Source organism: Aulonocara stuartgranti (genome assembly GCF_965226115.1).
Source record: "Aulonocara stuartgranti genome assembly, chromosome: 3".
Lineage (NCBI taxonomy): Eukaryota > Metazoa > Chordata > Actinopteri > Cichliformes > Cichlidae > Aulonocara > Aulonocara stuartgranti.
The window spans coordinates 6,703,958-6,728,560 of NC_138941.1; the positions used below are offsets into that span (position 1 = coordinate 6,703,958).

At 43.6% G+C, this 24,603-nt stretch overlaps 2 protein-coding genes across 2 annotated transcripts in view; one reads left to right on the top strand and one right to left on the bottom strand.

Annotated features, from left to right (window-relative positions):
- LOC309703011 (uncharacterized protein) overlaps nucleotides 1-24,603 on the bottom strand; it is a gene marked incomplete at its 3' end in the record, with an annotated part of 348,344 nt that overhangs the window by 261,278 nt on the left and 62,463 nt on the right. The gene's annotated exons all lie outside the window — the stretch shown is intronic.
- On the top strand, nucleotides 5,668-24,486 carry LOC309702416 (protein NLRC3-like). Its single transcript, XM_082527134.1, has 10 exons — nucleotides 5,668-5,710; nucleotides 7,403-7,532; nucleotides 7,788-7,889; nucleotides 8,882-8,960; nucleotides 9,122-9,308; nucleotides 9,437-11,216; nucleotides 11,710-11,883; nucleotides 16,430-16,603; nucleotides 22,644-22,690; nucleotides 22,839-24,486. Exons 2-10 carry the CDS (start codon nucleotides 7,417-7,419, stop codon nucleotides 23,375-23,377), a joined length of 3,198 nt encoding a protein of 1,065 aa, XP_082383260.1. The 5' UTR covers nucleotides 5,668-5,710; nucleotides 7,403-7,416; the 3' UTR covers nucleotides 23,378-24,486.

Genomic DNA, 24,603 nt, shown 5'->3' on the forward strand with positions numbered 1-24,603 from the left:
TTAACATGCAAAAAAACAGGAATACATTTTTATTCAAAAACCCTGAGATAAAACACACTTATAGAATCAAACAGGAATACAAGTAAGTTACAAAAAAAACAGGAATACATTTTTATTCAAAACCCTGAGATAAAACACACTTATAGAATCAAACAGGAATTAAGTTACAAAAACTCTTTTTTTATTCAAAACCAGAGGGTTTAACATGCAAAAAACAGGAATACACTTTTATTCAAAACCCTGAGATAAAACACACTTATAGAATACAAAAACTCTTTTTTTTTTTTATTCAAAACCAGAAGGTTTAACATGCGAAAAAAACAGGAATACACTTTTATTCAAAACCCTGAGATAAAACACACTTATAGAGTCAAACGGTTACAAAAAAACTCTTTCTTTTTTTTCCTTTTTTTAAAAACATGCTAAAAGGTTACAAACAAACAGGATACTTTTTTTTTTAAAGCATACACGATTAAAAAATGAGGTAGGATTTTAAAAAACAGAATACATGATTAAAATAAAGCAGGATTAAAAAACGAGGTAGTTTTTTTTTTTTTTTAAAGAAACAGAATACATGATTAAAATAAAGCAGGATTAAAAAACGAGGTAGTTTTTTGTTTTTTTGTTTTTTAAAAAGAAACAGAATACATGATTAAAAAACAAGGTTAAATATAGGAAGCATGCAGGATAAGAATCAGCAACCTTTGTAAAACTCCGTAACCAAACGGAGTTCCCCGATTTTGACCACGTCTTGCCCCACCAAATTGTCATAAGCGTCTGTGATGGCGTCAAAGACTTTCCTCACCGATTTCAGCTCATGAAGCAGAGTCTCCGCAACCATCCCAACTTTAACGTCCTCAGTCTTGATGTTGCGGGCAATCAGCATACGTTGAATGGAAGGGACAAAGCGAGGGGTGAGCAGTTTCTTTCTGATGTTATAATAGTTGTCGGAATAAAAATCATCCTCCAGAATTTGCAGGCACTCGTGTTGTCTCTGGCTGGGATGATCTATCTTACAGCCGTTACATTCGTCGGTGCGGTGCTTGTTTATCACCAAGTTGACCAGATGATACACAGCCGTTTTCACAGTGTCGATGAATAAAGAAGACGCCCAGCCGTCCATCTCGTCGGCATGCTGCTGCTGCCGCTGCCGCCGCTGTCGCTTCAGAGGCCCGTAGTAGCCGGGAGTGTCGGGTACCAGTTCGCCCTCGTCAGAAAAACAATCGGTGGAGCTGGTCTCCTCATCGCGAAGCAGGGGTGCAGAGTCCATCTCTCTCTGAGCTAAAAAAGGCTTTTTGATCGGGCTTCCTTTTTTAAAACAGAAGGAAGGGGGGCGTGGTCCGGGAGGGGCGGGGATTTTCAAAAGCTGAGACATTTCCTTACTCCTACAGCATCCCTCCAGCAGCGGCAAGTTTGAAAAAGAATTGTAATATCCTTCCTCACTTGCAGCATTCTTACGACCCACTCTTTGGCTGGTAAAACCATCATGCTGCGAAATAATCCGCAGTCGGGGTTGAATTTCTCCATGACAAAAATGTCAGGCGCATCAGACTCATCCGTCGAATGCAGGCTGGCTCTCATTCTCCATCTCCCCGTGGCTGTGGTTCCTGAAGACCAGACGGTTGACAAGATTGTTTTAGTCTTGATCAGTTGCTCATCATTGAAGCGTATGCCCCCGTTCCCCCGGGGGAATAGCTTCTATTTCTTCTTCCGTAGCTTTTTCTGGAGCCGGGGGAATGTTTTCTTTATTCTCAGCGGCTGCTTTCTCCTCTTTTATTTCTGGAGCTGGGGGAATGTTTTCTTTATTCTCAGGGGCTGCTTTCTCCTCTTTTATTTCTGGAGCTGGGGGAACATCGTCGTCTTCTGGAAGTTTTTCATCCAGGGGCTCATCATCTTCTTCTTCTGTAACTGTGTAGAGAGGATGATCATCATCATCATCAGCTGATTCAACAGCTGATTCATCAGGGGAGGAAACATCCTCTACAGAGGGGGTCTTTTCTTTATCCTCATCATTCTCAACAGCAGGGTCAGTATCCTCTTTTTCATCAGAGGAGACAGAAGGAGGGGAAGGAGGATCTTTTTCATCATTCTCATCATCAGCAGCATCATGCTCTTCTTCTTCTTCATCATCGGAGCCGAAAGGAGAAGGAGGAGGAGGGGAAGGAGAATCTACCTCTCTCCGGCGTCTTTTAGCGGCAACATCTTCCTCTTCAGGAATGGGAAAATCCTCGTTTGTCTCTCCGATAACCATCGCAACCAGCAGCTTCAGCACGGCCCAGTCACCGGGAGTCAGCTTCACAATGCTGCTCAATTCCGTCAAGCTCTCGCCTTCGTTAAGCTGATAAAGCCAGAGCTCCCCTGACTCATATTTGAATATGTAACCCCACTTTCCACAACCCTCAGCAGGCAGAGTCCATTCTCCCCGCAAGTTTCTCGGTGCTGGAATTTGGCTGCGGAACATGAAGACGCTCTTACTTCTTCCTTCTTTCCGCGGAGTGGCGGTTGCTTCGGATCTGCTACTGTAGACAGAGACGGGCGTATCGCTGATAATCGACGAGGACCACTCGCTGCTGCTGCCCCCCATGCTCGAGGGTTCGGAGGGAGAGCAGATTTCTTCGCCGTCCAAGTAAACAGGAGCGCTGCTGGGCTGCAGAAGGAAATCCATCTTGTGTGTCTGTGACTTAGAAATTGTGACGGACTCCTCCTCTCTGCTTTTTATTCTCCTCCCCCGCTGCAGTCCCTCCCACTAAAAACTTTTTTTCCCAACAACAGATGGCGCTCTTCCGGAGGTTTCCCCCCTCCCTTCTCAGGATGCAATTCGACACGCTTAGCAACAGATGGCGCGCTTCCGGAGGTTTCCCCCTCCCTTCTCAGGATGCAATTCGACACGCTTAGCAACAGATGGCGCGCTTCCGGGGTTCACCCCCCCTTCTCCGGATGCGATTCGTCACGCTCATTACACACTTCCGGGGGGGGGAGGGGGGGGGGGAGGTCAAAAGGTCGTGATTAGGGCCATCAATCACTTCGGATCAAATTTTGTCATAAGCTGTATGGTATTATCTCTCTGCAGCTGTTTAATGCAGCTGCTTAGAGTTCACACACAGTAGAAGAATCAGACTTGAGTCACATTTCAAACACTGGAAAAATACTCAGCAAGTAACAATGAAAACAGCACAGACTCAGTATATCCTGTTCAGTCCTGTGTTTGATATGAATGTGCTGTTCAGAGAGGATCTCATGTCCTCTTTTACAAAGCCTTTGTTTCATGATGTTTGTGTATAAATGAATGTAGGTGTGTTTCTAAGTGTGAAGGAGCCCTGGGAGAAAAGACTGAAGCTTGTGCCAAAGAACAAACAGGAAAGAAAGATCAGCATTAATGAAGACGAGCACAGAAGGAGCCCAAGCACGTGTTGCTTTTTCAGATTTCTCTAAAAGTGTGTGTTCATTTGTTCCATCCTTCACAACAAACAACAGCTGACAGACACACATGCACTCTGTGTCACTTCACAGGGGCTGATGAAAGTGGACACAGTAAAGGGAGAGCTGGACCTGCTCTACACATCCTGCACTCTGTTAACAGACTTTATTCTGCAGCATCAACAGATAAAAATATATGAAGATATAGAAACGTTTAACATTGTGACTGTTCACATTAGTGAAGCTGTTACTTTGCTGCCAGGTGGGAAAAGAAGCCTAAAGCTGAGTCTGATTAAACATCTGCTGCACGAGAGAGTTTCATGGCCATGCTTTATCCTGTGCTTGCTGACCACCTCGTCCTGAAACCTCTTCATCATCCTCACAGTTGTGTGAAGAAAGAGGGAAGCAGGTGGAAACCATCTGTGCTGCTGTGTTCACTTGTGTGTGTGCGTCTATGGTCATATCTAATGTGTACCTACAGACAAACACAAACACAAACACCTGGCATTGCACAAGAGTCTCTATGGAGCAACCTGCAGATGTCAGAGATGTGATTAGAGGGTAAAGTGGACTAGTGAGAGCATCTATGTTGTTGTTGTCTGCTGGGGGACAGCATCAGCTCCAGAGATGCATCAGGATCAGCAAACTAATCTGCAAGGCTGCAAGTGTCACTGAAGGAGTTTGAGTCAGTGAGGGACTCAAACTCACACAGCTGGTCAAGAAGGCTCAGCAGCTGCTGTATTTCCTGAGGAGGCTGAGGAAATTTGGTATGTTGGCCAAGATCCTCAGCAGGTTCTACAGCTGCACTGTGGAGAGCAGCCTGACAGCTGCATCACTGCATGGTACGGCAGCACTACTGCAAACCGCAAACGCCTGCAGAGAGTGATAACAACTGTGGAGAAGATCATCAGGACCCCGCTGCCCTCTCTGCAGAGCAGCTACCATCACAGAGTCCAGAGGAGAGACACACCTCTGCCCTCGAGACGAAGGTTCAGAAGTGTGAAATGTAGAACATCCAGACTCAACAACTCCATCTTCCCCACTGCTATCAGACTCCTGAACAGCTGACCGACCTCAAACTGCAGTTTGCACATCAGGTCACTTTGCACACTAAGTTCATTTTGCACATTAAACTCCATGTACATCCATGTACATCGACATCTGCAGACCACACGTGTCTTCAGTTACTTATTTGTACTTATTTGCTTTTCTTTCCAAGCTCCTTCGACAACATCATTCATAGAACAACTTCCAGCTTCTTTTGCTCGGCTACAGTTTGGATGGATTTGCATTTAAAGATGCAACAAGACTAAAATGGTTAGGGTCAGGAGGTCAAAGGTCAGAGCTCCTGTAGGTCTGAGGGCGGCCTCACGCTGGAGAAGGATGAAGGAGTCTGACCTGAGCCAGTGTTTGACATGAACACATCAGCACTGCTGTCAGTGAGCCTAACGACAGCCGTTAGCATCATTTCAGTGTTTCAGTCATAAAAACACTTCCTGTCACTGTGGTGGTTACAGTGACATCATGCAGTTTGTGCTTTGACCTCCAGAGGGCGACAAATCAGCACAGACAGAGAGCTCCATTCAAACTTTGCTGCCATCAGGAATAATTCTTCAAATATAATCATCAGTGTTTGAGCACCTATGATATCAGGGACAATCTAGACATGTGTGACAATACTGAACATGTCACATGACACACCTCAAACATCATGTGATCCACTCTCAGTCTGCACTTTCATTCATGACTTCAACAGGTTGAAATGAGCTTTGAAGAAACATTCAGTGAAATAAATCTTTCATGGATTCATGTGAGCAGCAGATGAACTTTGTACCAACAACATCTTCAATAACAGAGTCTGAATGAAGCTCAGGTGTTGATGCTGCTCACTGATTGGACGCTTGGTTTCAGCTCTGCTCTCAGTCTTTACTGCACAGGTGAAGGTAGAAAGTGTGACTGGATCTATAGACTGGAAACAGAGAAACATGCTGAACATTTGAAGCTTTGCAGCAGAAATGTTCATGTTACAAATACAGCAGAGCTGATCTGGGATCAGTGTGTTCACACCTGCAGCTACAACAAGGTTTCATGTCTCCACACGTCAGCATGTGAACTTTACTCTGACTCAGTCTGAGCAGTCAGACGGCATATTTTTAAAGTTAACACATCAGCACACACAGAGCTGAGCCCCTCCCACCTGTGCTGAGTTTCAGGTGGAGCCCCGCCTCCTTCCAGGAAGCAGCTCACCTGTGTGTCCGTGTTTAGTGGAGCTTGTTGTTGGTGTGAAGAAACTGTAAGTTTGCTTTGTTTCCTCCTTTAACAGTTTGTCTTTAGGAACTTTACTGTTTGTTCAGCTCGTGTTTGATTTCTTCACACAACAAACTGTGTGTGTTTGTATTTCCGGTCTCTCCATTAAAGTCAGTGTGTAATGTTTCCTGGCTAACATCAGCTGTGTGCAGCTTAGTTCAGCACAAATCTGCCGCTCCATAGTTCACGGTAACGGACTCACAGCTGGACCAACGAGGCCGAGTGTGTCCGCCACTCTGAGCTACGTTCGTGTTTGTGTACTTGTAGTTTGTACTTTGAGTTCACTCAGAGCCCACAGAGGACGCAGCGTACGTGATGACGTCACAGCCCTTTACCTCCTTTACTGTCACTGTGATTAATATTTACACACGAGACACCTGCAGAGCTCTGACGCTAAGCTAGCACACAGCATGCTAACGCTAAGCTAACGCTAAGCTAACGCTAAGCTAACACTAAGCTAGCCAAGAACCCAGAGTGAGGTTAAAGCTGAGTAAACACTGACCCCAGACCAGCACCGTGATAAAGTGAGCTGCTGCTGCTGAACTTGAACAGGTAACAAAGTGATGAGCAGTCAGGCTGCAGGTTTCTACCTGTTCATGTTTCTACAGTAGAATCACTTTGAAGTGTCTTTGTGCTGTTTCATCTTTGATTTGTGTTCATAAACACTCAGAGAAACATCACGTGACCTCATCAGGATCTGTGTTGGTGTGTGGGGCTGTACCTCAGCTTTATGTTGTTACATGCTCATTTGTTCATTTTAACATCAAAGTAATGTTATGAGGAGTAATGAAGTAACGTACTCCATTACTTTTAATTAAAGTGTTCTGTGTAATATGTGTAATAATGACTGTTTTGAGTAATGACCAACACTGATCACAACAAAGAGGAAATGCCTCCAACATGCACAAACATTTGAGCCACAACATGCAGTTAATGTGCACAAATGTCTTTGATATGCTGCTCAGTGATGGTGGTGACTGTCAGAGCAGAGCTACTGAGAATCAATAAGTAATATCAATGATGGGATCAGAATCACTAAATTCTTCTCATCCCTGTCAGTATCATACATGTGCTGTATAATGTGATAAATGTAGAGGTGCTGGCTGTTCTCTCACTCTGCTGTTTAGCTGTAAAGGACGCCTCCCTGCCTTTGTCTCATTCATGACCTTTAATAGTCTCTTCTAACATGCAGAGATCTGTATGATCTGTTTCATAGAGTCTAACCAGCCTGTACAGGTAACAACAACAGTCACTGCATCACTGACACACAAACGTCATCTCTGTCAATAACAACATTCATACATGGAATAAAAACACATCAGTGGATCATTGCTGGAGCTGATGTTTGTGCTCCTGGTGCAAAGGCTCTCAGTTTCCTCCTTGAAATAACATCAGTGGTGGGTCAGCGACATGCTTTCTTTCCCTCTCAGGTTTAAATATCTGGGACTCTCCACCGTTTGGTTTTAGAGCTGAAGAAGCTTCTCAGATGAAACGTCTTCCAGAAACTTAAAGACGTCTCTTTTCTCTCCAAGCTCCTTAGATCACATGACCTGGATGACTGAACCTACAGACATATTGACCTGGTTTCATGGTCACATGACAGGTCAGAGGTCAGCGACTGTAACTCAGTTCCTCCTGTTAATGTGAACTCACTGAGTGTTTGTGGTTTACCTCTCAGACTGACTGAAGACGATGATGGAGGAAGAGGAGGACAGAGCAGAGTCTGCAGGGTCCAGCTGTCCGTCTGTGAGGAGTGACCGGTCCAAAGGTCAAAATCCAGCCTTCAGTGGTGAACCTGGAGCAACGAGGTCAGAGAGCTGAACTCACTGAGTAACAGAAATAATTCTGCACTGACATTATAATCAGTGTTGACTCTGGTTGATTGTCTGACTGTGTTTGTGAGCTGAGAGGAAATGAAAATGAGTTTGTAACAAAAATCAGTTTTGTCCAGTTTTCCTGTAAAAAGCTGAACTCTAATCTAAGAGGATGTTACTGACAGGAAACAGCTGCATTATCTGCAGTCTGTGTGATCACAGCTGCTTCAATCATGTTTGTGTCTGCAGAGGTCAGAGGTCACAGTCTGCAGGGTCCAGCTGTCCGTCTGTGAGGAGTGACCGGTCCAAACTTGAACCTCCACTCTTCAGTGGTGAACCTGGAGCAACGAGGTCAGAGAGCTGTGATGACTCCTTTACATGTTTGTGTTTCCTGGATAAATATGACCTGAAACATCCTCAGATTGTTACAAAGATTCATTAAAAAGAAAACAATGAAAGAGAAAAGATCCAAATGTTCGACTTGGTCATTTGCTGTTTGAGGACAGTGATGCTCATATCTGTGGGGAAAGTGTGACCTGAGTGGGTTCATGTTTGTCTTTAAAGAACAGAGCTGCTCTGATTCTCTTTGTGTCTGATCTGTTAAACAGTCTGAGAGGTCACACAGAGACCCAGCAGCTAAAGCCTGGATCATACTGGCTGCTGTTACTCCATCAGGACAACACTGAACCACAGTGGTGTGGATGTAGTGGATAAATCCCACCATACTGATGCTCAGAGTTAACCACAGGGAACAAAACCAGATGTTACCTTCAGATTGTGACCTTTGGAGTGGACGATGCAGATTTCAATAGAGAATAAATGTTGTTGTTTTTCAGCTGTGAAGAAAGAATCTAATTTTCTGAACTGAAGAATTTATGATGCTGGAAACAACATGGAGACTATAACACAACATTTCCACTGTGTTCATAGAATGAATGTAAAACTGTCAGACATTCATTAAATATGCAAAATGTCCACAGAAGCATCAGAGGGTCAGACGTGAAGCACTCAGTGATTTTGATCAAATGACTCATCAGTTATTGATCTGTACTACACTGATCTACCACGTTAGTAAAGCTAGTGTTCTGGTGGTGGAGGGAGACTCGGATCATGTTCTGGTTTTGGAGCAGTGATCTGCTGATGGTTCAGTTTGATGAGCTTCTTCAAAATCATCCCTGACATCACCACTGAAAGGACGTCCATGAAAACAGACTGAAAATTACTGATATGTTCACAATCTGAGAGTTTAAAACTTGACAGACTTGATTCAGATGAAGTTATTTGAGCAGAAACTCCTGGATCTTTATCCTGTGTGGATCTAATCCTTCATGGTTCCTCCACAGAGTGGACCAGCAGAGCTCAGAGGTTCCCAGTGGTCAGTCTGCCCAGCAGCATCAAACACAGCTGGACTCCATATTTATGGTCTGTACATGTACAACAACTACTGTTACATCTGTTCTGTTCACAGTCATCTCCATGCTGCTCTTTGTAGACCAGTGGATCGTCAGTGTGTCCAACATGGATCTGATGTTTGGCTCCATGATTTCAGTCTGATTGGCTCATTCATAAATATTCTGTTCCAGCTGCTGGAGGACAACATCATCACTTTTGTGAAGAACGAGCTGAAGAAGATCCAGAAGGTTCTAAGTCCAGATTACCCAGAATGCTTAGAGGATCAGAGGAGCAGCAGCAGAGAGGCATTTGTGAAGATCACAGTGGACTTCCTGAGGAGAATGAAGCAGGAGGAGCTGGCTGACCGTCTGCAGAGCAGTAAGAGGATTTATCTAAAGATTTAAGCTGCTGGATAAATGAACATTTCCCAGAGATGGAAGATGGAGCAACATGTTTTAAAGATTAGTTCTTTTTGGAATTGAGTGTTTATTTTTCTTCTCATTCAGAACTTCCAGCTGCAGTTTGTCACCGTAACCTTAAATCCACCCTGAAGAAGAAGTTCCAGTGTGTGTTTGAGGGGATCGCTAAAGCAGGAAGCCCAACCCTCCTGAATCAGATCTACACAGAGCTCTACATCACAGAGGGAGGGACTGCAGAGGTCAATGATGAACATGAGGTCAGACAGATTGAAACAGCATCCAGGAAACCAGACAGACCAGAAACAACAATCAGACAAGAAGACATCTTTAAAGCCTCACCTGGAAGAGACGAACCAATCAGAACAGTGCTGACAAAGGGAGTGGCTGGCATTGGGAAAACAGTCTTAACACAGAAACACACCCTGGACTGGGCTGAAGACAAAGCCAACCAGGACATCCAGTTCATATTTCCATTCACTTTCAGAGAGCTGAATGTGCTGCAAGAGGAAAAGTTCAGCTTGGTGGGACTTGTTCATCACTTCTTTACTGAAACCAAAGAAGCAGGAATCTGCAGCTTTGAAGACTTCCAGGTTGTGTTCATCTTTGATGGTCTGGATGAGTGTCGACTTCCTCTGGACTTCCACAAAACTACAATCCTAACTGACCCTAGAAAGTCCACCTCATTGGATGTGCTGCTGATAAACCTCATCAGGGGGAAACTGCTTCCCTCTGCTCGCCTCTGGATAACCACACGACCTGCAGCAGCCAATCAGATCCCTCCTGACTGTGTTGGCATGGTGACAGAGGTCAGAGGGTTCACTGACCCACAGAAGGAGGAGTACTTCAGGAAGAGGTTCAGAGATGAGGAGCAGGCCAGCAGGATCATCTCCCACATCAAGAAAGCTCGAAGCCTCCACATCATGTGCCACATCCCAGTCTTCTGCTGGATCACTGCTACAGTTCTGGAGGATGTGCTGGAAACCAGAGAGGGAGGACAGCTGCCCAACACCCTGACTGAGATGTACATCCACTTCCTGGTGGTTCAGGCCAAAGTGAAGAAGGTCAAGTATGATGGAGGAGCTGAGACAGATCCTCACTGGAGTCCAGAGAGCAGGAAGATGATTGAGTCTCTGGGAAAACTGGCTTTTGATCAGCTGCAGAAAGGAAACCTGATCTTCTATGAACCAGACCTGACAGAGTGTGGCATCGATATCAGAGCAGCCTCAGTGTACTCAGGAGTGTTCACACAGATCTTTAAAGAGGAGAGAGGACTGTACCAGGACAAGGTGTTCTGCTTCATCCATCTGAGTGTTCAGGAGTTTCTGGCTGCTCTTCATGTCCATCTGACCTTCATCAACTCTGGACTCATTCTGATGGAACAACCACAAACAACCTACTGGTGGTTTAAACCATCTGTCCACCTGATTGCTGTGGAGAAGGCCTTACAGAGTCCAAATGGACACCTGGACTTGTTCCTCCGCTTCCTCCTCGGTCTTTCACTGCAGACCAATCAGACTCTCCTACGAGGTCTGCTGACACAGACAGGAAGTAGCTCACAGACCAATCAGGAAACAGTCCAGTACATCAAGAAGAAGCTCAATGAGAATCTGTCTGCAGAGAAAAGCATCAATCTGTTCCACTGTCTGAATGAACTGGATGATCGTTCTCTAGTGGAGGAGATCCAACAGTCCCTGAGATCAGGACGTCTCTCCACAGATAAACTGTCTCCTGCTCAGTGGTCAGCTCTGGTCTTCATCTTACTGTCATCAGAAGAAGATCTGGATGTGTTTGACCTGCAGAAATACTCTGCTTCAGAGGAGGCTCTTCTGAGGCTGCTGCCAGTGGTCAAAGCCTCCAAGAAAGCTCTGTAAGTAAATCTGTGATCATAGCTTTAGCTTTTAAATGTTTATTCTAGTTAACACAGATCAGGTGGAACAACTCAAATAAAATATCAAAAATATTAAGTGGTCATCGGTACTCAGTTTGTTCAATACTGAATACAATGGAGCACAAATTGTCCACGTTTCTGAAATATTTCTGGGTGTAACTGTCACCAAAGTACAATTTAGACCTGGCCTGTGGTTGTTATCTAAGTGATAATCATCAATTCTACTAAAACAAATACAAAATAAAGAAATTTGACACATTCTGTTGATATCAAAAGCACACTGAACAATTCAGTGTTGTTTTACTGCTGTTCTCTCTTCACTTCTTCTCCTCTGATTCTCTCCACATGTTGCTCTGCATCAGTGCTCAGTTTCCTGACAAAACAAGATTAAATATTGCTAAATATAATAGTATCTCATTACGCTTCAACATAAGTGTTTTATTTTTGTAATTGTTTATCTGTTATTTTTCAGACTGAGTCACTGTGACCTGTCAGAGAGAAGCTGTGAAGCTCTGGCCTCAGGTCTCAGCTCTCAGACCTCTAATCTGAGACAGCTGGACCTGAGTAACATCAACCTGAAGGATTCAGGCGTGAAGCTTCTGTCTGAAGGACTGAAGAGTCCACGCTGTACACTGGAAACTCTCAGGTGAGATCAAGCATTTTTCTTTCATCAACTGACAGAATTAGCAGATTAATAATAAGGCAGTCCTCTAATAAGAGGAGAAGTGGAGGTGTTTTGGAGGGCAACGTACTCTTATGTTAACAAGACAGGAAGTAGTTCCTGGGAACTGCTTCCTTTGTTATTGTCTAAGTGGAAACATGATGGTGAAACAGTGATGAGTTTGCAGAGGTGAATCCACAGCACACAACACAACAATGCTGTTGCGAGCTGAAAGCAGACTTCTCACAGATTCTGAGGCTGCAGGTTTCATCACTGTCCAACCAAAATTCACTGAACCAGCAGTAAATGAACATCCAAAACTACACTTCATGTTTAAAAAACAGATGATCAGGGGGATTTGTGTTTACATCTTTTTTTGTGTGATCTGTTCACCTGCTGTTTCAGCTGTTTGGTGGTTGTTGAGATGGTTTTGTGAACTTTTAGCTGAGATTCTGACGTTTCTGTAGATACCACACATGTCTAATTACTTTGTACAGCATGAATGGCCATAACGAGGTTTTTAACAGTAAGAAAAGTTGTAAAACTTCAGAAAATATAGTTAAAAGTCCAAAACCTTCCACGTCTGGTGGCTTGTGGTAAGGAGCAGATCAAACGAGTAAAGAATTACGTTATAATTATAAATGGCTTCAACAGCACATTCAGGTCTGTGAGACTCATTCAGACACTGAGCCGTGGCTCTGTGCTACATGCACATATTTCTGCATCTCTGCCATTCAGACACACTTTATATATAGTTTATTTTATGTAGGATTCAATACTGAACTGTACATTTAGTCTTTTTAAAGGCAGCAAGTTTTATTCAGTGTTTTCATAAAAGCCTTATTTCTATCCATTTACTGCTATTAGGAAGAACACGTGAGGTTTAAGACCTGGACCAGTTTGAAACCTTTTGTCCTCCACAGTGGAAAATGGGTGGAAATAAAAATGGGTCTCACTTTAGCCAGCTCCTAATTTTATCAGTTCTACTCTCAGCGTCTCCTGTATATCTCCTGTATAAATGTTGCACTCAGCTTTGTGCTCTCCAATATCACTGAAATGCAGCCAGATGCTGCTCATTTTGCCTTTTCACTCTTTCCTGACACGCTTGCATTTCAGTACAGCTCCCATTTCTCTGTGTACTGGTCTCTACCACTACCCTTGCTGTCTATGGGACATGTCCTCTTTCACATAATGGTATGATCCCAGTCTGTCTCTTAAAGTGATTGGCCACATGGTTTGCTCATCAGAATAAAACCTCAGCCGTGCTCACATTGATTATCAGCAAGCCTGAAAATTCATCAATATTTGACATATGAAATTATCTCATGGGCTGGATTTGGCCCACGGGCCATATGTTTGACACCCCTGGTTTACACAGTTTGGTATTCAATGTACAAGTGAGTTAGCTCTCAGCTAACTAGCAGACAAGCTAACTGCTGGGACTGCATCTTTCTAACAAGAGCGTCAGACACTCAGACTGGTTTCCTTTGTGGATGATGATGTGTTCTCACACTGATCCTTCATGCTGATGCTGCCATCCACCCACTGCTCCTGGATTCATCATCTCCATCAGCCCTCACAATACTCCACCTTCTTCAGCTTCATGTTCAGCAGCCTGGATGGACAGTAATTCTTTCCATGGGTTATGGTGGGACATTGAGAGCTGAAGTCAAACAGCAGTGAGAATGAAAGACTGATTCATTTCTATTTAGTCTTGTGATGTGCAGCTTTGTTCAGAGCATTAAGGCCCAGCAAAGATTACTGAGGTCATAGAGTCCCTGATGAAACCTGTGTGCTTATAGAAACTGAGACCAGATGAACCAGAATAGAAGGACATTAAAATGAAGTGTCAGCTACACAAAGGCAAAGCTATTCAGTTGTTGCTGTGAGTTATTTAAATGGAGGATGGAGTCAGACTTTAAGCTGCTGGACTCAGTCACTATATCCTGTTGTCCTCATAGAACCTGGACACACAGACTCACCTGTGACACAGTGACACACAGTGTGGGCTACACACACATTAGAAAGTGGATCAGTCACACTTGTGCAATCATTTGTTGTGCTGGGAAACCATGAACACTGTGAATCACATTAATGGCTTTGTTACAGCAACATTCAATCATGAGTTCAAAAGTAGTGCATTGTGTACTTATTTTAATAGTACTGCAGTATGAGAAGTGCAACATTCAGTGTGCAGAAACAGATCAGGTGCTTTCTAACAGCAGTGTTCCCTTTAACACAGCAGCAGTTCAAATATTTCTGTCAGTCTGAGCTGAAACATGAATCTAATCAAATATCAAATCAAAGTTCTTTGCCTCTGCCAGGACGTTAACATTTGATCTAGTTTTTTACAAAGTTCCCTCAGCGTCCAGAGCCACCAACATACCTTTGATCAACAACAAGTGAACATTTATAAATGTGTGTTTCCAGAACAGGAAGCAGCAGAACTATTGTTCTGTTATCAGGCAGCAGCACAAACGCTCATCAGCTCATTTACTGTGCAGGACTTTGAGTGTGTGAAGTGTGTGTTTGTGCTGGATTTCCTTTGGAGAATCTCAGTCAGAAACCAGACAAAGAAAAACTCTTTCAACAGTCCAGGTTGAGTTGACAACATGAACTGCATTTATCTTCCTCTGACTGACATGTTCTTCCTCCTCTGCACCGAGCCAGCTGCTAAGACTCACAAGCTCATTGACATTTTCTGATGATAAAGAAACTCTCTTCTTCTGCACAATATGAGCAGCAACAGAGAAGAAGCTTTCACAGGTACAGATGTTGCAGCTGTGGCCAAGTACATGTGCTGCATGTTGGAGCAGCACTCTAATGGACAGGCCTCTGTACTGATGGTGGGCTCTGCTCTGTATCCACCACACTGTTCTCAGCTGAGTCTTCCTCCTGTTCACAATCACACTCTGATCAAGCATGTTCATGTTGTAACGCCGTGGCTTTCGTAGTCTCTCCTTTTTCTACAGCTCATGTGTTCTTCTTGTGATGCTGCGTCTTGAGGCTCATACATGCCGTCATTTGTTGATCCTAAGAACGTTCCTCAGACCGACTTCTTCAACAACAGATAACTTTAGTTGTATCAACACTGCCTCCTGGAACAGTTTAAAATGAACATGTCAAAGATCTGTACCTGTCTCCATGTTTCTGTCCCCGCCCCTTTCTTTCTGTCCTGGGTCATGTGAGCGCTGCAGTAGTATTAGGCCCACCCTCAATGCTCCCATTGGCTGAGACGCATAATGACGCCCATTTCAAGCCAGCACTGATCAACATCCCTCCTGTGACCCATGGCTTTTATATTCAGAGCCAGTGAGCACTTTCACAATAATCATGATTTTAAAAACTGTGATTAAAATAATTGCTGACGTTAATCAGTTAATGAGTTAACGAGATAATAACAGGTTAAGTTGCCCTAATAATTAGACTTTGGTGACAAACTGATGTGATCTCCATGTTTCCTTTGTTGGACTGTGGGCGAGTGTCAGAACTGAATGTACTGAGTAACATGTGGAGTTTAAACATGTGTCAGTTCCAGTTTTAGAGCTCTAACGTGCAGCTATCATGTTAGGAATATGTTAGGAATAGACAGGAACACTGAGCACACTGAGGTCAAATCTTTATTTTACCACTCGCTGCATTCTTGATGTTCATGAATTCAGCAGCTTCATGATTGTCTGCAGCATTAATCTCATATTTCCATTAAAAGTGTTGAATTTGACTGTTTGATGTTCTTTATGATCTCTGGCACCAGTTCATCTGTAGGCTGAGCTCAGTCCATCCATTTAGTGAAATGATGTTTAAAGGTCTCCTTGTTCTGTGAGCGTGCACAGATCCTGAAGCAGAAAGCCTGGGTTAACAGAGAAATGATCATCACTGTGATGATGCTCATCATCTCTGACTGGGATTTGAGGTTTTGTCAAAGCAGCAAAGAAAGCCTGGCTATGTTGGACTGGGTGTGGCAGCAGCTCCCAGTTTGAGTTCAGGAGACAGACACCCTCTCTACTTTGAAGATCAGCTTCAAACTTTCCTTTTTGATAAAGCTTATAGTTCGAGCTGGATCAGGTGACCCTGAACCATCCCTTAGTTATGCTGCTATAGGCTCAGGCTGTTGGTGGACTTCCCATGATGCTCTACTTTCTTCTCCCCTCTTTTCACTCCTGATGCTTTTATATGTCACTACTGCATGTCCTTAACTTTTGTCTCTCTGTTTTGTTCTTGTCTCTCTGAGCTCATCTCTTCTCTTTCCCCTCACCCTGCAACCAGTCATGGTAGATGCTCCTCCTGGAGCCTGTTTTCACTGGGAGGATCTTTGTGTCAAAGGGAGTTCTTCTTCCCACCATCACCAAGTGCTGCTCACAGTGGAGGCGGTCACCTTACACTGTTAAACAGCTTCAGATGACTGTTGTTGTCTGTTGGGTATTGTCACTTATAAATAAAGTTACATTGAATGGATGTAAATGGATAGATGTTATTGTGACAAAGAGAAAACAACTGTTGACAGATAGATTGTTGTTTTGTGTGTTTGCAGTCTGTCAGGATGTCTGATCACAGAGGAAGGCTGTACTTCTCTGGCCTCAGCTCTGAGCTCCAACCCCTCCCATCTGAGAGAGCTGGACCTGAGCTACAATCATCCAGGTCCCTCAGGAATGAAGCTGCTCTCGGCTGGACTGAAGGATCCAGGCTGGAGACTGGACACTCTCAGGTATGGAGAGAAAATCTGATAGAGGAGGAAGAGCTGGAAACATTTCCCGTGTCTTTCACTCACTTCCTGTTTGTTTGACAGACACACTAGTCTAGCTGGATAGTTCATGGATATTTATGTAGGGGTCTCCAAGGAGTCTGTTTGCAGGAACATTTAGGTCACAGGTGTACCTGATATAGATACCAGTGTACCTAATAAAGTGTCAGCTAACATTTGGAAATGGAAGCTTAAATAATGACAAACTGTACATTCACAGCTGAAGTCACAATAAATTTGTTCTCAAGTGCACATTTTTCTGTTATTGTTCTCAAACAACAGAATGAGAATGAAATATTGATTCTAACAGGGCCCATAAACAGCATTAGCTTAGTAGCATTAGCTTATCAGAGTTTCCATCATGGTCACACAAATCCTTAGCAGAGAAAAGTGGCCTACTTAGCAATAGCTGCTCAAGTTGTATAAAGAAAGGGAAAACAGTATTAGCATTAGCTGCTAATGGCAGCTTACTTAGCATAAACTCTTCACATCTTTATAATGCAAGGGAAAGGAGTCACTCATGGAAGCCTATTTAGCATTAACGTCTCACATCATTATAACACAAGGGAAAAGGGTATTAGCGTTAGCTACTAATGCTTATTCACCTCAAATTAGCTTTAGCTGCTAATGGTAGCCTACTTAGCATTAACTCCTCACTAATATAATGCTAATTCACATCAAATTAGCATTAGCTGCTCATATTGTTATAAGGAAAGAGAAAACGGTATTAGCATTAGCTACTAATAATTATTCAGCCCTAATTAGAATAAGCCTCTAAAAGCAGCCTACTTAGCATTAACTCCTCACATCGTTGTTACCCAACGGAAAAGAGTATTAGTATTAGCTACTATCATTTTTAATAAGTAAGAGAAAACAGTGTTAGCATTATTGAATAATGCTAATTCACACTAAATTAGAATTAGCTATTTACAAGAGCGTACTTAGAATTAGCCGCTCACATTGTTAAAAAGTAAGGGAAAACAGTATTAGTATTAGCACATAATGCTAATTCACGTCAAAGTAGCATTAGTTAATAATGGCAGCCTACTTAGCATTAACTGCTCACTAATATAATGCTAATTCACATCAAATTAGAATTAGCTGCTCACATTGTTAAAAGGGAAGGGAAAACAATATTAGCATTAGCTGCTAATAATTATTCACCTAATTAGAGTTAGCCCCTAATGGAAGCCTAGTTAGCATTAACTCCTGACATAGTTATAATGCAGGGGAAAAGGGTTACCATTATCAGATAATGCTAATTTACATCAAATTAACAATAGTTAATAATGGTAGACTTCGTATCATTAGCTGCTGTCATTCTTACAAAGCAAAGGAAAACAATATGAGCATTAGCTGCTAATGCTTTTTCATCTAAAATTAGCATTAGCCACTAATGGCAGCCTACTTAGCATTAACTCCTCACTAATATAATGCTAATTCACGTCAAATTAGCATTAGCTGCTAGCATCAGCCTACCTAGCACTAGTTGTTCACATTGTTAAAAGGGAAGAGAAAACGATATTAGCATTAGCTACTAATAATTATTCACCCCTAATTAGAATTAGCCGCTAATGGCAGTATACTTAGCATTAACTCCTCACATTGTTATAATGTAAGGGAAAAGAATTAGCATTATCTAATAATGTTGACCTTGGCCCACTGGAAAAGTTCAGAACTAAAGATTTAGGAGTGTTTCTCGATAGCTCTTTCTCATTTGAGAAACAAATGAATTCTGTTATTAAAACCAGCTGTAAGGTTTATATTGTTGATTGTCATTTATGCTTAGAAATATTTACTCATATATGCTTAGAGTTTTATAATCGATTGCATAATGATAGAGGTTTGATCCTTAGTAGTCTGTAAAGACTCTGTGTGCCTTCCAGAGTGCTCTGGCATGCACACACCACTTGGGGCCATGAGAGAGGTCGTACCCTCTCTTACTGATTTATGGTGTAGGACAGGGGTCTCAAACTCAATTTAGCTGGGGGCCGCTGCAGGCAGAGTCTGGGTGAGGCTGGGCCGCATTAGGTTTTCCACAAGAAAGGCATGGTTAAAAAAGTTCCAATCTTCTCAAATCTCTTTATTTTTATTTTTTAACACAAAATATGAAAAATAAATAAACAAATTAAGAATTAATAAGAAAATAAATCAATCTGTAATACATAAATAAAACAATAATAAGATATTTTTAGTCAGTGAACTTGTGTGTTTTTTTCAGTCTTCTATATCTGCTGTGTTTAGATTGAAATGTCTGTATTAACAGTTCTATAACCTTCTTCTGAACATGAATGGAACACTGTAGAAAATGAACTGTTCTTCTGAACATGGCTTCTCTTGCCTACTCCTTGCTGCTAGAGACCTGGCAGCGTTTCCTCTCGCATAGCCGAGCCAGATTTGGCCTGAGGGAGGAAGCAGTTGCGACCCTCAGTATGTCTTGAAGATGATCATCCGCAAGTCTGGACCTGTACTTGGACTTATTGAAGTTCAAAGTGGAGAAGAGCTTTTGGCACAAGTATGTGCTACCAAAAAGGCACATGGTCCGCTTGAACATTCGGGAAAGCCGAGGGAAACTAGGGCTCAATTCTCTCAAAAATTGTCCAAGCTTGTCTGCTTTTCCACTCACCTCCCTGAACTTTGCTTTGAGTTCAGAGTTGCACTGCAGCTCAATGAGCTCCATTTGAAGCACAGAAGGGGCATCTTGCACATCAAAGGAGAAGGGGTCCGCAAAAATGTGAAAGGTGGCTCTGTGTGTCTTGAAGTCAGCAAATCTGTGATCAAATTCCTCCTGTAGCCTCAAAATGACATCAACATACTCGTCAGCACTGAATGGTGTGCCTGCATCCACGAGTGCCTTGCATGCTGGGAAATGGCAAAGGTTTGTCTGAGAGAGCTGAGCTTTCCAGAGCGCCAGTTTTGTGGAGAATGCTCTCACGTTGTCATAGGCAGCACTGACAAGTTGCCCCTGGCCTTGTAACGTCTTGTTCAGTACATTAAGCTCATGTGTCATATCAACAAGAAAAGCTGAGTCCATGAGCCATTTGGGATCAGTTAGCACAGGAACACTAACTCCATCCTTCTCCATGAAGGCTTCACTTCTGCTCTCAACTCAAAAAGTCTCTTTAATACATTTCCCCTGCTGAGCCAACGTACCTCAGTGAAGTCGAGCACATCCCCATATTCTGACTCCATTTCCTCTAAAAATTATTCTCTTTGGTTGCTTTCTTGGAGAAATCTTGCTGCCTCAGTAGATCTGTTTTAAGACTGGCAACCCGGTTCGCTCTCTCGTCTCCCTGGTATTCTGCATCCAGCTCAGCATGTCTAGTTGTGTAATGACGTTTCAAATTGTATTCCTTGTGCAGCGCAACTTTCTCTGTGCAAATAAGACAGGTCGGGGTGCCCCTGTGCTCAACAAAGAAATATTGCATTTCCCACTTTTCCTGAAATTGTCGGTGCTCATCACCAACCTTTCTCTTCACCGCAGGCTTTGAAAAAGACATGTTTGGGGCTATGTGACATTTATAATTCTACTTGGTGTCACTGTCGCATTGAAGTTTCAATCAAGCGTTTAGCCGACGGACGGGGAACGTCTCAACGCGTAGAGAACGTCATTTCTGCTTCTTTTTCTTGCAACCGTAGCACGGCGATCGGCAGATAAAAAGCCGGTAGCAGTCTCCTTTGTTTTTACGCTCGATGTTCATGTCTTTCATGACGACACGAACACCGTGGCGTTTGCAGATGGTAGAAAGTGCAGGGATAGCGAGCGCAAAAAAGGCGACTGCTCACGGCGCCGGGCTGTTGTTACAGGAGAAAGAAGCGGAAATGACACCGTGACATATAACAAATAACATCAGCTGTTTCTGATGTTAGTTGTTTTGACTGCTTTTACATTATATTGAAATATATGTAATGTTCATGTTTGCTGCAATGCAAACGGAGTGATGCAAATAAAAACATCGAGCCACAAATTACGGTGCGACCCTATAATTAGTCCGGGTTACCGGGGACTGTTGTTGCCGATGAACAGGTGTCGCTATGTGACTACAGACTAAATTGGGCTGCATTGAGTTCATGACTTTTCTTTTATCCCGCCGCCTACGCATCACTGTGAGAGTTAATATGAGATCTCTCTCTGTGGAAAAATAACTTTAAATCCCACTGACGTGTGTATAAATCTATATACGTATAATGTCCCGCTGGGCAGCAACTTAAAAAAACAACTTTTTTTGAAGTGTTGTGAACGCAGCGCGCTGGGGCGAATGTCGGCGTTTGCCCAATAGAAAGGAGGAAGCCAGCCAGGCACAGAAAGAAAGAAACACTCCAGGGCAACGCTGCTGGAACTTTGACTCATTGAGAAATGTTTCCCTGCTTGCATCAAGCCCGGCTGGTGTCCCCTGAGATCCATATCCCACCCTGATTGGTGGGTTAATTCAGCTCCGCCCACAACACTGTAAAGTGTCATACATTATCAAACTAACATTACATTTTCATATTAAGGTGGGGCCAAAAACTATCGTCCTGTGGGCCGCAATTGGCCCGCGGGCCACGAGTTTGAGACCCCTGGTGTAGGAGGACACCTACTCTGTGTCTGGTTAAGTATAAGAGCCCTTTGTTAGGGGGACCGCTGGACTCTTAGCACCAGCTTTGGGGTCACAGGGTCACATCTGGAACACACACACACACACAGACACACACACACACACACAGACACACACACACAGACACACACACACACACACACACAGACACACACACACACAGACACACACACACAGACACACACACACGCGCACACACACGCACACACACACACACGCACACACACACACGCGCGCACACACACACACACGCACAGACACGCACACACACACACACACACACGCGCACACACACACACACACACTATGCACACACACACACGCACAGACACACACACACACACACACACAGACACACACACACGCACAGACACACAGACACACACACACAGACACACACACACACACACACGCACAGACACACAGACACACACACACAGACACACACACACAGACACACACACACACACACACACACACTATACACACACACACACTATGCACACACACACACTATGCACACACACACACACAGACACACACACACACACACACACACACACACAGACACACAGACACACACACACAGACACACACACACACACACACACACACACACACTATACACACACACACACTATACACACACACACTATGCACACACACACACACACTATGCACAGACTGGTACTCTTTGTTCATACCTGTGTAAGACGTCATAATGAACTTGTGCATATTCATGTAAGCTCAATAAAGAGCAGTGTTACGAGGGAGCAGACGAGAGCGACTGAGGTCAAGTGAAGGAACGGCGCTGTCACAGTTCTCTCCCTCATCAATTGTCTGGTTCCAGCGGTGGGTCTGTGCTAGACGACCCATCACCAGCTTTTTCCACTGGTTACCAGTACGTGGTAGAATCCACTTCCAGATCTGGTTGTCTTTAAATCTGTGAATGGATTGGCTCCATCTTATCTCTCTTTAACAAAAGAATCCAAGTGGAGCCCTCAGGTCTGCAGATAAGCAGCTTCTGACCAGAACTAGACGTAAAAACAGAGGTGAGCTTTATCGATGGCTGCAGCCAAACTCTGGAACAGTCGCCCTTCACATCAGGTCGTCACCAACACTGGACATTTTTAAAAGCCGGTTGGAAACACATTTGTACTCTGTAGCTTTCAATCCTGACCAGTCTTTATAGTCATTACTGTGTATGTTTCCTATTTTCTCTCTACTCTGTGCAGCACTTTGGCTCAAGCTGTTTTTAAATGTGCTGATAAATAAATGTAGATTTCTTTGAATAAAACAGTGGAGCCGAGCTTTGAGCTCAGTGTGTAACAGTGTGTGTGTGAGAGCCATGTAATGTCCATGTGTGCATGCTGACTGTGCTGCTCTGACCCCCCTCCTCCTTTCAGGGTGGAGCCTGCTGGAGTCCGATGGTTGAGACCAGGTCTGAGGAAGTGTAAGTGTGTTTTTAATGGGATTCATGAAAACAAAGCAGCACACATTCAACCATCTTCATCATGTCAGGAGTCATCATCAAAGTGTCAATCAATGAACAGATGATGGATCAATAACTGCAGCTGGATTGTGTTTGTTCTCTCCATCAGATTCCTGTCAACTCACAATCGACACAAACACAGTGAACACAAAGCTCCAACTGTCTGACAACAACAGGAAGGTGACACGTGTGGAGGAGGTTCAGTCATATCCTGATCATCCAGACAGATTTGATGTTTGTAAACAGCTGCTGTGTAGAGATGGTCTGACTGGTCGCTGTTACTGGGAGGTCGAGTGGAGAGGAGGCGTTTATATATCAGTGAGTTACAGAAGCATCAGAAGGAAAGGAGGCAGTGCTGACTGTGTGTTTGGATACAATGATCAGTCCTGGAGTCTGTACTGTGATTATAATGGTCCTCGTCATGTCTGGCACAATAAGATACAAACATCCATCTCCTCCTCCTCCTCCTCCTCCTCTGTCTCTAACAGAGCAGCAGTGTATGTGGACTGTCCTGCTGGCACTCTGTCCTTCTACAGAGTCTCCTCTGACACTCTGATCCACCTCCACACCTTCAACACCACATTCACTCAAACTCTTTATCCTGGGTTTTGGTTCTGCTCTCCTGGTGACTCAGTGTCCCTGTGCTGAGTGGAGTGTAAAGAGTGTCTCCTGTTACAGAAACACTCTGACTGTTGAACAGATAGTTCAGTCTGTACATGTCTGTCTCTTTCACTCACAAACACGTTTTCAGATTCATGGATTCAATCAGTTGATGTTTGAAACTCTTCTAAATGATTCCTTGTAAACTTCTTCAGTCACAAACAAACAGGAAGTGATGTCACATGTGTTCCTGTCCACACAGCAGAATGAGTCTATTGCTGACAGTGATGTACAAACAGAGTGAGCATTTCTGAGGCCCAAAATAAACTGAGTAGTTCACTGAATGAACAATGGACTGTGAGCTCAGTTCCTTCATCATTAGTATGGATTATATATGTATATGTATTATATTAGTATCATATATATCAGGTGCTGCTGCTTTCAGTCATTGTGCAAATGTGCTGTTTGTAAGCTTGTAAAGCTGCAGTCAGCTGAGACTGAAGAAGTCACCTGATCAGTGAGCAAACGTTTCTGAAAACGTCCAGATGAACAGAATCAACCTTTTGGGATCAGCCAGCAATGCAGCATCATTGTTGTTCAGCTTCAGAGGTTTGCAGGAATGAACTGATGACCAGAAACAGCTGCAAAGTCCAAGAAAATACCAGCTGGAGTTCAGCTGCATTTGAAGAAGTCAAAGAAAAGTAAGGATGGCAAAGGGCGACGTTTTCTTCCAAAGAGCTGCAAACATGGTCGACGCCTCATTAGAAGAATCATCTGGACATTTGTGAGGAACTCTAACCAAGAAAGCAACGTCACACAGATCCAACAGACAGTTTCCATGACTGCAAGTGTTCAGTGGAAAAATGCTACATTGCATTATTGCATCCTCTCACCACAGGAGGCGCTGTTGGCACCACTGATTGCTGATCAGCTGTTCTCTGATGATCTGATTGATACTGTGAATAACGGGACTCACTGAACTCTGTGACACAGTGAAGATTACAGAGTTTAATTTCAACATCTGACTGACGTCACACAGACAGAAGGATGAACCAGTGAGGCACAGAACACAGTTACTGGAGATACTGGATCAGCTCCATGTGAACCTCTGATGGAGAAGCTGCTGAGCCAGAGAAACATCAGGACATGACAGCAGCTGCACTTATCTAACAACATGTAGCAGAGCTGATCTATGTTAGAGGATCTATCACAGCAGCTGAAGCCAAAGTCCAACACTGGATACCAGCTGAGCCTGTGCTGAGTGTAGTGTTACA

Coding starts and splice junctions, on each gene's coding strand:
- LOC309702416 (XM_082527134.1), top strand. CDS start 7,417: ATGATGGAGGAAGAGGAGGACAGAGCAGAGTCTGCAGGGTCCAGCTGT. Junction 8,961..9,121: donor AGCTGGACTCCATATTTATG/GTCTGTACATGT, acceptor ATTCTGTTCCAG/CTGCTGGAGGACAACATCAT. Junction 11,217..11,709: donor AAAGCCTCCAAGAAAGCTCT/GTAAGTAAATCT, acceptor GTTATTTTTCAG/ACTGAGTCACTGTGACCTGT.